Source organism: Haemaphysalis longicornis, unplaced genomic scaffold, assembly GCF_048455015.1.
Source record: "Haemaphysalis longicornis isolate Haplotype H1 unplaced genomic scaffold, Haemaphysalis longicornis Haplotype H1 scaffold_3, whole genome shotgun sequence".
NCBI lineage: Eukaryota > Metazoa > Arthropoda > Arachnida > Ixodida > Ixodidae > Haemaphysalis > Haemaphysalis longicornis.
Genome location: NW_027526335.1, coordinates 184,070,166 through 184,085,374, shown reverse-complemented (window position 1 = coordinate 184,085,374; position 15,209 = coordinate 184,070,166). Strand labels below are relative to the sequence as shown.

Sequence of the window (15,209 nt, the reverse complement as noted above, 5' to 3'; positions counted from 1 at the left end):
TTACGGCTGTCCACTCCTGCATAGGGCTTCTTAAAGTGAAGCTGGCAGTGCTATGTAAATTAATAAAATAAATAAATAACACAGTAAAATACAGCCACACGTACGGTCCCAAGTGTGGGCGTACATGAAGGGAGATTAAATACTTACCAGTTGCCTCCGGTTCTTTTTCCAACTCTCCGCCCGCCTTTTGGAATCCATGGGGTTGGAGGCTGCGGAAGGTGAGAGCAGGGAGAAAACTGCATTAGGTATTTTTATCTGTCTTTTTATCAGAATGTCTTTTATCAGCTAGTTTTCCCGCGATAAAAAGCCGAGTGAACGTCATCACACCCCGTGCCCCAAGAAAGCAGAATGCACCAGCTTGAGACAGCGTGCAGTGCTGGGCAATGAGGAGTTGTGCACTCACTGAAATCTGACGGCTTGGCTTGAGACAGGTCCCTGTAGAATTCCGTCCGGTGCGACTTTTTCAGGCCTGTGCAAAGCCCAAAGTCGGACAGCTTTATGTGCCCCTGAAACGAGAGGGGGGAGAAAAAGAGGGCACGTTGAGAACGGGGGTAACTGAATGACGAATACATCCGAGTCTGCTCTAGGCCTTATATACAACGAGGCAATTTCCTCTTGCACACAAACACGCTCTTAGACGAGTTTTATGCAAATCTTTTCTACATTTGATTCCTGCTAAGTGTAAGCACTTGAAACTTTATCTCCGGCAAGTTCAAGTTCCATGTTGTTTGTGCGAGAATGCCAGAATCTAACAATGAAACAAACTTTCGACCGAGTTTTTCTGAGTTCAATGATTTTGTACACCTTGTGAGTTTGTGGAAGCTATTTTTCTCCCTCCGAGTTGTTGTATTACAATGACATTTTGCACGGGTGTTTCTTGTGATGCATAGGATTTAGAAAACTAGTTAAATAGGCAACTTCTACCTTTAGGTATTTATAAAAGTAATAACAAAAATTATAAATATAGGCTCACTATTAGTCAATTTTTTTTTCCTGTTTAAAAAATAGGAGCTAAATTAAGTTAAGAAACCACCCAAGCTGGTTTAGATTCTTACCAAAAAATTTTACCGTACAAAATTGTGGGCTTAAAAAAAAGTTATCTTCTGTCTTGCATGCTGTGTAACAATTCATCTAGAGCAGCTATCTGAAATCTGAATGCATATATGGCAAGAAGAGCTCGACGTTTACAAGCTCTGAAAATCTCGGCCTCCTAACTTCAACGAAACAGAGTTGTTTCAAGAATCATGTCACTTGGAAAAAAAAACTGACCAGTACTGTGTGATGTGCAAAAAAAAAACTGATACTTTCTACAAGGCTTGCAGCCAAGCCCTGCCAGCAAGCTGTCCCCTCATCTGTTGCATTTCCTTGTTGAAAAGATTTTGCGATTCATGACAGGCATGTACAAATTTGCCGAGTGGTGCAGTTTTCCTGGCACCTCTGCTGGTGAGAAGCTGCAAAAGATAGACGATGCAGCTGCCCTGCCACAGACGCAGAGAGAGGTTGGTAAGCTGACGCAATTCTCTAGATTAGGCGCCTTCCGTATTAGGATTACACAAGCAATATTTGATTAGGCGCATCAGTTCTGACCGAGCAGGCAGCAGTGATGGTGTGAACTTGGCTCTTGGTACTGCAGTATGCACTTAAACATTCGAAACGAGCCTGTTTCTGAGCACTGCTTCTGTTGATCTTGCGCAAACACAGTGCCCACCCAATGAAGCAACTGCAATGAAACGTGCGAGTCACTGCCTTTCACTCGCGACCATTTGAGCCCCTGGAGGGCCCTAGGTCGTTCCCCCTTCCCCCCTTCCCCCTTCCTTCCCCCCCCCACCCCTTCCCCCTAGTGAGTCTCACCCGGGCATCAAGCAGCAGGTTGTCGGGCTTGATGTCGCGGTGAATGAAGCCCAGCTTGTGGATGGAGTCGATGGCCAGGGCCGTCTCGGCTATGTAGAACTGCGTGCACTCCTCCGACAGGGTGTCCTTCTTCATCAGCAGGGTCATCATGTCCCCTGGTGGAAGGGAGAACGGGGGAGGGGAGAGGGCCTCAATTGGTACGCTGCCCAGCACTGCAACCGACAGGACAGGTGATGGTGGCGGCCAATACGGCTGCCATAACTAACCACCGTGTGTGTGTGCCAATTGTAAATGCACACAGGAGAACCTCAATTACGCGAACCCAGTCTCTGCGTCGTCCTGCATTTAAAGGTCAATCAACAAGGGCCCCAGAACAACTGTGTTGAATGGGAGCAATGTACAGCGGAACACTGATTACGTCCCCCCGTCTTACAACGATTCACTTCTTACGACGGATCACCGTGGTACTAGAAAATTCCCCATAGAAACAATGCATTAAAAACCCCAATCTAACATCAATCGGGTGCCCGCGGTCCACTTCATATGACAGACTCTGGCGAGGACAAGCCACAGTTTTTTTCATCTTTTACACCACTTCACCGCCTTGTCCTCACCTGGCCAGACCACTTGCTGGATAGATGCAAGCAAGCAGTCAGTTACTGGCGGGCGGGAGTTAACCTCCAACGGCCCCACATGGCAGCAGAGCGCCAACGTGCCAACCGTGAGAAGTCAAAGTCCAAGTGGCTGGCAGACCGCGAATTTGAAACTCCCATCAAGCCGATGAACGTGAAAACAGATACAACGCAACCCCACGGCGGTGACCGAACACCCGCTTTCCTCGCGCGCTCAATCCAAGTCTCTTCCTTTCACGACACTCTCTCTCTCCTACTCTCTGCTTATCAGTGTCTTTCAAAGCTGTGTTATCACTCCATTCCGTCCTTTCCCGCCTTTTTTTTTCCATTGGAGCCTTGTAATATCGTTTGTTTCGCTCCGCCGTGGCAGTTTCGCACTGTCGTCTTTTCCTCTCTCAATTTTCTCGACCGCATCGGCCCTCCCAACTTACCTTGGGCTGGCGGGCTATCATGGACGCCATAGAGGGGAGGGGGGTACAGTACAGACGGCATTCGTTGAAAAGTTTAGCGGTCGATTTCTTCGCTTGGCAACACTGGAATTGTCCACAGACATGGCCGATGCGCCACGGACAGGGCGCAGCCTGGGCCACTGCGGCCGCACGCCGAAGAAAAAAGACACCGGCGTGCGTCACGTGCTCCGTTCCAATCCGATTCTAAACTGTGGCGCCAACAGAGATGTTATTAATTGCACTCACAGTGAACTCGACGCAATACTTTGTGTTCGGCGAAGAGTTCGTAACGTGAAACACAGTCATGTGTTTCACAGTCGTGCTTAGCACGGACAAGTGCCGCCATCCCGCGGAGCCCGACGTAACGAGTGACGGTGCACCGTGGCCTTCGCGATCGGCTACCGGCGGCGCGGAGGCCACGAGCGCACTCACACGGTTGCATGAAGGAGAAGAGGGGTGCCTGATCTGTGGACCGTGCGCGCAACGTCGCCTAGCAATAGACGCTTGGCCACAGATATGGCGGCGCACACTTGGTTGCCTGCATACATTCCACGCCATTGAATACCGAGGATAGGCGTTTCTTTCGTTTAGAAACTTAGAATTTTAACTAAAGGTTCCCAAATTACGCGAGAACAAGCTAAATATCGTGGTTTAAATAAGTCCTTAGCCCACCTTTCACGCGAGACCGTCTACTAGGTTGGCATTTACCCATACCCCAATCCCACGGCACCCCTGTCATACGACGCTTTTGCGCGGTCCCTTGAAAGTCCTATTATTGGGGTTCCACTGTACTGGCCCTGATTACCCAAAGTGTCTGTGACCGATATGCATCCCGCTTTGCAAACTGACTCGGAGGTGGTACGGGCAACCAAAGAGGGTGAAATGGCTACCGGCAAGAACATTGGCAACGCTTTTTATTATCTGTGCCACCCCTCCGGTCTTTTTTCATCAGCCCACCCTAAACAAAGACAACAATACCACTTAATCTGTCCCCTTTTTTTGTTTTTCCTTGGTGTGGTAGCCTTATCGTTAGTAACTGCCCATACTCTTTTAGCAGGCATCACGAGCAAGTGTGACGCCTGCGAGAGCCAGCGAGTGAGCGCGAACAGGGTCACGAGGCGGTGAATGGAGGTAGCGCCACTCACCCCCGGGGAGGAACTCCATGATGAGGTAGAGGTTGATGGCGTCCTGGAAGCTGTAGTACATCTTCACCACCCACTGGTGGTCCGCCTCCACGAGTACATCACGCTCCGCCCGCACATGTGCCACCTGTTTATCAAGGGGGGAGGGAGCAGAGAGAGAGAGAAAGAGAGAGAGAGAGAGAAAGAATAAATTAAACCACCACCAGCCTGCACACAATCAGAACTGCTAATGCCTTCGCTTATGCTAAAGCTTTGCCGATTTCGAGCCATTTTCACTTTACGTTGCCTTTAAAGGCTTTGGACACCCAGTTTGGTACGTTACATGCTCACATTTCTTTCAAGCCACCACTGGTGCTATGGCTCCAGAGAATGACTGCGACAGCTGACCAAACGTGACAAGGTTAAGGGGGGGGAATGCGTTAAAGCTGCAAGCAAGATGAGAGCTTTCACTTAAATGACACCTCCTACTAGTACCTCCAGTGGGACATGTCAGATGATGCCACAAATGAAATTAAAAAAAAAAAAAGCGTTCCCATGCATACATCTTCACCCAAACACACTGCGATAAATTGATGTAAATGCCCATTTCCAAAGGCTCAACCCCCACTGGTAATCATTATCCTCTACTGCCTCGGTTATTTTTGTGACTTCAATAAAAATTCCGCAGCAGAAGGACAGCCTTCAATGTTACAGTGTAGACCATTTACAACGTAAGCACTTACAGTGCGGGACCGGATATAACGCGAGTCTTCGTGACCATCGGTTTGCCTTCAAAACAATTATATGCATAAGTATACCGCTTCAAAACTTGGTTGCCGCTACCGCAATACCACTTACAGTAATATTTTATGGCTTGTACGATGTTTGATGACTTGCATAAGTTAGCTGTTATGGTCCCTTTCTATTTACATGCAACAACCAGCAGCAAAAGTGTAAGATTACTGGTGCAATGAGCCGTGCGATTCTCCAGTCACCATGCTGGAGAATCGCGTGGGCATTTTCTGTTTGTTCTTCTAGGTAACAGCACCTCCCTTGCTGGATAAATTTGGAGGCGGTAACCCTTCAGGATGATTTACACGCTCTTTGGCGTCCCAGAAAAACAGAACGCGAACAGTGCCGTGGAACAACAGCAAACGCAGCTTTGAAAGGTGCGGTGTTTCAGCTGAAGCAACGCGTCATTCCGCCTCCCTGAAAACACGAGGGAGGAGGGCCCCCCCTCACCTGCTCCTTCTCGAGCATGTCGGCCTTGCGGAGGATCTTCATGGCGTACACGTGGCCCGTGTCCCTCTTCTGGACGAGCCGCACCTCCCCGAAGGCCCCCCGGCCGATCACCTTCAGCGGCTCAAAGTCCTCCACGCCCAGCCGCGACCGCTTCAGCCGCAGGAACTCCGTCTCCTTCAGCGAGTGCTGCATGCGCTTCTCCTTCTTCTGCGCTCACCAAAGGAAAAGGCACGGGCCCACCATCATCATCAACCGGATCAACCACTCCCTCCATCCATTCCACAACGCTTGCCGGCACCACCGAGAAGAACTTGGGTTTGCGACACCTGTCTCGTGACGATTGCAAGCACACTAGGACAAGCTCTGAGTAGCACCATTACAGATCAAGTGCGAGCAGCAGTCCATGGTAAGGAGTACAGATTGTGTAGCCCTGAAGACAGAAAGTTGGGCTAGTTGCTATCGACAGGGGTGGAACAGGGTACATGGGTTTGGGAGCAGTCCTGGCAGCAGGCAAAAGTGCCTTTTGTAGCAGGCTTGGAGCAGCCAGAAAGGAGCCTATTGGAGCAGGTTTGGAGCAAACTAGAAGCGCTATTTTGGAAAAGACGTTACACCACTTCACAGCATTGTGGTGCCTCCCTAACATCCACAGACGCCAGTGTGCCAGCCCCCTGACAATTACGTTCCATCTATTTACTATATCAGGCATTCTATCGTGCAGTAGAACCTTCCGTAATACAAGGTGTTTGCTTGCATCTTTTTTATCGAACAGCGGTTTCAGTGCGTGCAAAGCTGAACATAGCTTCGTCTTCGCCCGTCACAGGGTTGCAAGAGTCGGCGAACTTACACCGTAGGCTTACACCGAACTTACACCGTAGGTTTGAAGGAAACGCTGTATGTCACTAACATTAGGCCTGTGCTAGAATACGCTTGCCAATCATGGCATCCATTTACTAATAAGAATATTGATAAGTTAGAGCGCGTCCAAAAACGAGCAGCACGCTTTGTCACAGCCAATTACGATTTCACTGTCAGAAGCTCGAGTATTGTTGACGGACTTGGATGGGAAACTTTGGCAGCACGTAGGAAATTATTGAGGTTAAAACCTTAATTTAACATTCTAAGCGATAAGACAGGAATTAACAATAACATTTATATTAGATAACCCAAGAAAAATTAGAACGTATCAGTGCCGCATCGATGTCTTTAAATACTCATGTTTTCCAAAAACAATTGAAGATTGGAAGGCTCTACCCAGTGAAGTAGTTGCCACATCTGATTTTCACGCTGCCATCGATGATTTTGTGATGTAACATGTAACAGTTGTGTATTATGCTCCGCCACTGTTTTTCCACTGTATTTCCTTTTGTGTATTGCCCTTTTCTGTGATTGCTTTATGCATCAAGATTGTAACCCCCCCACAATAATGCCATATCAGCGCTGTAGGTATACGTAATAAATAAATAAAATAAATAAATACACAGCTACAGCGCGTTACAAGGCATGATTAATGTTGGACCATCCTCCACTAAGTAAAGCAAACACCAAAGTTCACAGGCGAAAGTGAGTAAGTACATTACAACAAAAGCGAAATGTGTTAAACATGTGAGGGCAAAGCGCCCAAGACCCTGTTTGTTCAATACATGTAGCTACAGAAAGTTGCCGGCAGCAAAGCTAGGACTGTCAAAAATGGGCGACTAAATTGATGTTCACCTCCAGCAAACTACAACCTGTCATGCAAATATCATTCTATCTGTTTCCGATGAGACATAAAACATGTTACTTTTGGTCATCTTCCATTGATTGTGGCGCAGAGGCTCGCACCAGCAAGCAAAACTGTGCAAATGCGACACAAAGAAATGCAAAGAGAAGGCGGAGAAGGCGCGTAGTGCCTGTGGCCTTACCGCCAAGCCAAAGCCAACTTCCATAGCCGCTCACAGCCTTGATGAAACCGAAACCATAACTGCCTTGATCAAACCGAAAGTAGCCAAGTTTTCTGGAACGGGGCATAATAGCGGTCAAATTTCGTGGCTGACTTCGGGCTCTGCAGTGCAGGACGGCGCTGATAAACTAGTTTGGCGCAACAGAGGCAGTTCGGCGCAAGACGGCGCAGGTAAAACAAGTTCAGCGCTCAATGGCGCCAACGGCGCAGCTGTTCCACCCCTGTATTGAACATAATAGGTCGCGATTACCAGTAAAACTAGACAGGGACGTGAAAAAGCATCGTCCCACATTCCTTCTTCCCGTCCTTGTCCAGTCCCACTCTTCGGTAACCACGAGTCTTACAGCGCAGACTATGCGGCCAGTAGCAGCCTTTCATCCTGCTTGGAACTGGGTAATAAGAGGGCCCACTGTGCTCCCGTGTGCGCGCTACGCATTCAGGCTCGCTCTCTACCGACTGACGGCCGTGCTCCTCACCTGCTCCTCGGAGAGCCCCTCCTCGCGCATGGTCTCCTCGAGGCGCTCGTGCCGGCCCTTCCTCTCCAGGTGCTGGCTGACCAGGTTCGAGTAGTAGTTCTCCAGGTGCACCTTGGCCTTGGTGGCCTTGTCCAGCGTGTGGCCACTCAGCCGCACCACTGCCCCCCCGCCGCCCCCGACGCCCTCCGAAACCGTGGCCGCCGCAGCCATGCCTGCTGCAGCCGCTGCCGTCCCACCGCCGGCGTTCCGCTGCTGATGCTGGTGCTGCTGGGGCCCCGAGCTGGTGGGCTGCCTCTGTGGTAGGGGGGGAAGACACAAGGACGTCAGGAACCGTCACATAGCTCATGTGGCATGCTTCCTAGTCGCCATAATAGCTACAGCTTCCTCACAGCCCAATCTAAAGGTTGCAGAAAGGAAGAAATTACAATTCACACGAAGACAGAGTAAGCTTGGAACTCAGGTTCACACTGCACCTTCACTTACAGTCATTTTGGTTTTTGCCCTTCTGTCTGAAGAACAACCCCAGCAGCTTGGGAATCGAACTGGCGATTTCATGCTTGGCAGCACTGACTGCTGAGGGATCATAATAGGTCAAACAAGAGCTACGGCTGAGGTCTACTAAGACCGTTTGAAGGTCTACTGAAGGTCTATCGAAGAAGTTCACCCCTCAAAAAATTACTGCTACCGATCGAAACTCTTGAAAGGTGTTGTCTTTCCAGATGTCAAAGCCTTCTGCTACAGCTACATGAACCAAAACAGACTCTGAGCAGCCTTTCCAGAAGCACTACACCAAACTGCTCGCAGAAAAAGAGTGTCTAGCAAACTGAGCACTTAATCACTTTGAATCCAGATATGTTGGGGGGCAAGAATAAATAAAAAGCCTTAATACACTCAATATTTCCCTCGTCGCAGCCATGATGTCAGCCTCAAGGAAGTTGCACCCAAGGAGCAGATAATGCTTGTACGGACCCACCCGTTATCAGCAACCAATGAATCCCAGTGCAGTTATCAGCAGAAACCCGGAGGGAAATTCTCATCAATAGCACAGCCCATAAGCCTCAACGACAACGTGCACGTTCCAAAGACCCGTACTCACATGCAACCCCTACCGATGGCCGACACGACTGCAGGAAAACACAATGTCTCTCCAAACAGCTATTGATTGCTTGTACTAAGCTAGCTCAGGGAGAGGACAGTGTCACTGAGATAACGTAAAGTGTTGGCTGCTGTTGCTCAGGTGACAGACTGCTTCCTTGTGTGCCCACCCATTCACGAGCAGACACACCGCGGCTTCAGACAGACTGCCGCAATCAGTGCGGGTGCTCCGAGAGCATCGCACTGGCATTGTCTGCCCAACAGATTATCGCTCGGACGGCGTCCTCAAATCAGTAAATCTCGGATGTTGACTCTTAGCGGAAGGCAGACATCAGCCTCCGGGCACGCTTAATCTTGGCACGCTGTGATCTCAACTTGTCTCCTTCTCAGATCACCTAAATGGGCCATGGATACAGAACACTACTTTGTTTAATTTGAAAGAATTGGTTTCTGGTAATTGACTAAGCTTCATTCCAGTTGAGAAAGGCTTTTTTAACAAAAAAAAAAAAACATGCAAAATGTTTCAAGAGAAACTTTCAAATTTCGTACTGCAGGGATGTATTTTGGGCAGAAGTGACGTGATATGAAATAGCACTAAAAACATACCGTATTGTCGTGTGTGTAACCCGCCCCTGCATATAATTCGCACCCCCATTTTCAGCCTGCCGGAAAAAAAAAAACAAAAATCCTCGCGTACTGCCCGCACATTTGATACAGGAAAGGCGGCACCAAAGCTACTGCTCAAGCAACACATCACATACTATGTAGACAGAAAAAACACATCGTATTTAGCAAGTAGAATACACTGACTGCAAGGCAAAAGTCACAATTCACTAGTAAAATTCAGCTGTCAAGAGTGCACTCGTCCTTGTTTTTTCTTCCTTGTATGTTTTGCGCAGTCGCTGCCATGGAAGGCTTAGTCAGTGTTGCAGCGTAGGAGCTTCACGGCGCAACACGCATTGCCGTGAAGCTGCACTAAAGAAAAAACCCCGCGTATTATACACACCCCTACATTGCCACTGAAATTTTAGCATTTTTGGTGCGGGCTATATGCGCGAAAATGTGACAGTCATCAGTGTGTTAATAACTGCAAGTTGGCATTCAAGTGGTCGGATCAAACGGAACTATACGCCCCACTACAGTCGGCCAGTCATGTTTCGTGGAAGCGGCTTACGTTGGCAATCGCACGAACAACATTTTGCAACGTCAGAGAGAAATCGCCGGAAAGTGGCCGGGGAGTGGCCACTGCTTCATATGCTTTCTCAAATATCTCGATCACTTGCTTTTAGTTTGCAATAAAGTTGGCATCACTGTTATCAGGGCAAAGCAGTCTTTTTAACGAACAAACTTGTGTTTTGTCTTCACGGCCGCTTTAAAGTCGTCTATGCTTAACCTGCATACAGTAATGTCCGACCGGTATGAGTCAAGTCGACTTATAACGACCGCAGTGGTAACAAATGCTCGGTTATAACTATCCAATGTGAAATGACTGTCCCAGCATGCACTAAGGCCGTGGTATTATGTTCCAGACATAACGAAAGGGTGCGTGGGTGCAGCTCGGAAGCAGCGAACGAAACCATTGGTTCCTACACTGACAGCTGACACGCTCCACAACATGTGCAGCTTGTCACTCCACGCCAGCTGTCGTTACATCCACATGGTTTTGTAGGCATTCAGTAACAGTTACGAGGCAGGCTTATTCGGAATACCGAATGGCTTACGGAGATTATAATTTCAAATTTGTGAATGGTTGAACAAGCCTGCCTCACATCACGCTTGTTAAGATGAAGTATGTGTTGTTTAGGCAGAAATCCAGGAGCCTGCTCAAGTCTGTTATGTCTATCGAGGATCTCTGGGTTAAGGTTTCTGCAGCCTCAAAAGCAGTGGTGCGAACGTTAAAAGCCAGGCATTTGGGAACGCTGCATTACATGTGCAGCCTATCACGGCAGCTCTGTCAGCTGTCGTGACATTCACAAGCTGTGCATGAAACACTGATGTTTAAGGCGGCCCTTAAGTGTGAAATGTTCACTTATCGGATGGTTAAGGTGCCGAGATTATAAATATAGCAGTCACAAGAGCTGGGGTTGTGTTCATTAGAAAAGGCGAAAATTCTGAAACCACTGTTGCTGTCACCTGATACATTCGCAGTGCAAAGATTTGCAACGCCACAAACTGCGAATAATAAAACGAGATTGGCAGACCTTGTTTAAATATTTTCGGAAAGAGGCAGTAAGGCATGTAAATTTTAAGACCAATGTAGCTATCAGCTCTTGTTGAACAACATTTTCAGAAAGGACAAAGTTCAACACTGCCAAACAGGCTGCTTTAGAAATTGGTTTTGGTTTTAGCAAAATGTTTTGCCTTGATGTTATTTTGATAAAATATCTGTGGGGACAATGCAAGAGCTATCATCTGTTCTTATTGCCAGCATACATACGTGTGTGTGTATATGTATATATTTGTATTCATGTGAAAAGCATATGAACAAGATTTCACTCTATACGAATTATTGCGGGAAAGACGGCGTATTTGCAGCCCATGTTCACCGATATTTTACAGAAAGAATGGGATGATAAGATAACCGCATTAGCTGTGATACGCATGCCCCTTGTTCGAGGGTATGAGCAACATCCTCTTGTTCACCAATTCTCCAGAAGCACCACATGGCAGAGTGACAGTCCCTGGTACTGACAGCCCCACAAGTGTCCCTTAATTTAAGGGTGCGTGTATGCATGTGCAAGAGAGAATAAGATGATGATGATGATGATGTTGAACAACAGCCAGCAGCAGATTAGCAGCAGCAATGAAATAACAAACTGAACATTGGCTTAATTGTCTGTGCTTTCTACACGTTCTCCTGCACGGCACCACTCAATCCATTCGCTTATCACCATTCAGTGCTCTGGTGGCTCTAATTATTAGCTCACTTTATGGCACCCTCCTTTATGCAACGATGATTGACGTGAATGAGATTAACTTGCCAGCTTTAATTTAACAAAGAAAGTCTGAATGGTTGTCAAACAAAAGCTGACAGGGCTACAAAATGTGTGAGCTTTCAATTAACACAAGAAGCTATTGAGCCCTTGTGGCACCTTTTTTAACACATGCATTGTGTCGACTTCAACACCCAAGTTTAGGTTATGAAAAACAGCTGGCATACACTTAATGCTCTCAATTACTGATTTTCAAAAACTAATTAAGTATAGAGGGCAACAGAGAAGGTGTTTTAAGGCACTACAATCAGTGATGCTATTTAGGACCAACAGACAAACAAATTGAGGAAAAATTTACTCTGGATATGAACGCAAAGTTTCAATGAAGGGCCTTCTCCTGGCTTCCGTTACAGCACCCAAAAAACCCAAACAGAACAAAATGCCTTATCTGCAGCTCATGTTAATACTATTTCTTTTCAGCTTCTTCACAGACATCACTGCAGTTTGTTTGTAACACACCTATTTGGGTGCGTAGTGGCTAATTTGATGCCGTCAGCAGGTTAACATGTTTTCCGGGGCATTGTTGCTGCGTATCTAACTGAGGGGAAGGTACGAGAGCCTGCCTGCAAGAAGTGTTTTGCACACCATGAAAAAAAATGAAGGAAGCTCAAACTAACACATTAGACTTGAAGGTAGCGTAGCTGTACGCAACCATCATGGCCATCACGACGGTTATAGTTCACGACTGCAGTCGATTTGCTTCTTCTTCGCTGCCACAACGACCTTTACTCCATCATTGTTGCTATAAGTGCAAGCTTCCTTCATTTTTTTTTTTTTTTTTGGAACTGATAATTCTTGGACATCACCTTGGAGGGGCGTACCGTGAAATCCCGAGACAGCCCACGTAAGATCGAGAGCAAATCGAGTGAAAATATGACGCAAGCTAACTTTCGGTGTGCAGTAAAAAAAAAGTTGAGAGATGTATCGCAGCCAAAGAACTAACACACTTTTATTAGCACTGTATTCATTCGTTGTCATAACCATCGAACGAACAGTGTGCGGGGGGCTGCATTGCCAACCTAAACGTGTGCATGTTATTTTTAGATCCTGTGACCTGTTATCGCAGCCGGGTTTCAGGTTCCTGTGAGCTGTTATCGCACCCTACCCACGCTAGGTAACCTAGTTTCCACGGGCGTCATATCCGGCTAGGATGACGCTATTGTCAGGGGTGGGTTATCTCTCAGGGGTGGGGCATCTATCGGGATTTTACGATAAGCTATGATGTGTCTTTCTTGTTCCGAGCAAGCGTTGCTACGATTACGGCGAACGCTGGAGATTTTTTTCTTTTTTTTTCCCCCCCATCTGGGCCAATCCCCTAAGTGGGTATGCCCATTCTGGCCAATCTTGGCCAATCTCCCTAAGGGAATATGCTCGGCATTTTATTGGTATTTTTGACGGTGGGCACGAAAAATTACGATTGCTAAATTGCTAAACAGTGTGCTGTTAAAAAACCGGAAGCCCTGACAAACCCAGCCCCTTTCGCTGCGCCTTACACATGTGTAGCCAAGTCTGCCACCCCCCCCCCCAAATTCCCTTTTTAAATGCAAGTTGCGCAAGTAAAAACAACGCTTAGATGCAGCCATATGTGGCTGTACATTTCTTGAAACCAGCAGCAGGACTGCGTAAACTTTACTTCTGTCTCTACATGCATGCGTATGTGGGCAAGTTTCACACAAGCCGGAGTAAAAAGTGAGACGCATTTTTGAGAATGTAAAGGAAAGCTGTTCAGGACAATGCTTTGTAGGAGTTGCTTTGCTGTATACTTTGATTAAATGTACACCAGTTAAAGCAGAAATTATAAACAAGCAGCACTGCCACAATGGAGGGGACAAAAAAAAATGAAAGAAGGAAAGTTTCTCTGAATTCAATTGCCACTACCAACTGCGAAAACCGACTTCGAGCAAGGCACTAATGATTCACGAAACGAAATGAGTGTGTGGCTTGTGGCTTAACCTTGAACCCCTACTCATAACTGCAATGATGGAAGTTATTCACTACCCGTATGCCCGATGCATATAACACGAGTAACGCGAGAATTTTTATCCCCCACATCTAGTGTGAAGAAGACTCTCACGTGGGTGCCAAAATATTGTTTACATTTCCATTAGTGGTCGGAGTGCAGTCTTCAGTGGTGTCTTTCTCTGATCGCAATGGCTTATGTCAAACTCTGAGACAAAATTAGACGCACATTTGATCATACTGACGACGACTGCAAAGTGCAGAAAGTGTTATGCTCTAGCTTTATGAACTTGTATATAGCACCCAAAGCTGCTTCTACTGAAAGTTTGATGTTCACAAACTTCAGATCGCATGGCCATTCTCAACTTCTTTCTTGGCTAATGCACACAGCATTCTTATCACTAATGCCAGCAGCTTTAACTATGAGATTTAGGGTCACTGACCATCACCACTCTGTCATCGCCAACATCATCATCATTTGATTGATTGATTGTGAGGTTGATTGACTGTGAGGTTAGCATGCCGACGCAACGCAGGCGATGAGGTGCGCCGTAGTGGAGGGCTCCGGATTAATTTTGACCACTTGGGGATCTTTAACGTGCGGCAGAATCTCGTACACACGGGCGTTTCTGCTTTTCGCCTCCATCCCAAAAGTGGCCACTGTGGCCATCATCATCATTATGATTCCTGCACTGCTGATTACCGCCACAAAGAGATTACGGCATGCACCTCAGACATCAATGGAAGTTCTTCATTGTACTCTACGATCCCAACAGCGCAGTGATGGCACATTTGTTTTGGGACAGAAAGCATGCGGGCTTGGCTGACCTATTTTGTCTACATTATGATAAACTTTGTGTTGTTGCGCTCTTTACAACTACTTTCTCAGAAAGGTTTGGGCCAGCAAAACGCAGTCTGCGTTAAAAGCAGACCACAGCGAAGCAATGAAGAAGCTCGAAGGAGTTGGAAAGCGTCATCTGGGTCACGGAGCTCCACCAAAGCCACCTGCACCTCTGCTGTTCCTCCTCCCCTCTGCTGTGAGTCACGCAAGTAGGCTGCGTAGCACGACCCAACTGTGCAAACAGCTGCGTGGGCCTCCCAACGGGCTGTAAAGCTGCTGCAAGCAGAAAGCCACTCTGCCATTACAGCCCTCATGTAGTTCATGCTCCTGCACGACGGAAGTGCACGGAAATGCAATGCTGGGTAGGCAGCGTTTTTCAGGGAAAATGAAAACTGACGCACCGACCACATGTGTGCTAAGCTCGGAGGGAGAGACGGTCTTCTTTTCTTTTTTTTTTTTTTAACAAAAAAAAAACACAACGAAAGCAAAAAGCGGGCACAATATGTAACCGTTCTAGAGTTCCCATCAGTGAGATAACACGCCCATACCACTCAAGCTTTTTTTTCAATTTTGTCATAAAAAAGAACACTGTCAGTCACAGCCTCATTTTT

At 47.2% G+C, this 15,209-nt stretch overlaps 1 protein-coding gene across 7 annotated transcripts in view; it reads right to left on the bottom strand.

Moving 5' to 3' along the window:
* Trc (Serine/threonine-protein kinase tricornered) overlaps window positions 1–15,209 on the bottom strand; it is a 114,099-nt gene that overhangs the window by 17,964 nt on the left and 80,926 nt on the right. For all 7 annotated transcript variants that reach the window (XM_077704911.1, XM_077704912.1, XM_077704913.1 and 4 more), the window contains 6 exons: window positions 7,711–8,004; window positions 5,296–5,502; window positions 4,078–4,201; window positions 1,852–2,006; window positions 404–506; window positions 148–209 (listed from right to left, as the gene is read on the bottom strand). In XM_077704911.1, the coding sequence (XP_077561037.1) occupies window positions 148–209; window positions 404–506; window positions 1,852–2,006; window positions 4,078–4,201; window positions 5,296–5,502; window positions 7,711–7,920 (861 nt within the window). In that variant the 5' untranslated portion in view covers window positions 7,921–8,004. The remainder of the gene's footprint in view (window positions 1–147; window positions 210–403; window positions 507–1,851; window positions 2,007–4,077; window positions 4,202–5,295; window positions 5,503–7,710; window positions 8,005–15,209) is intronic.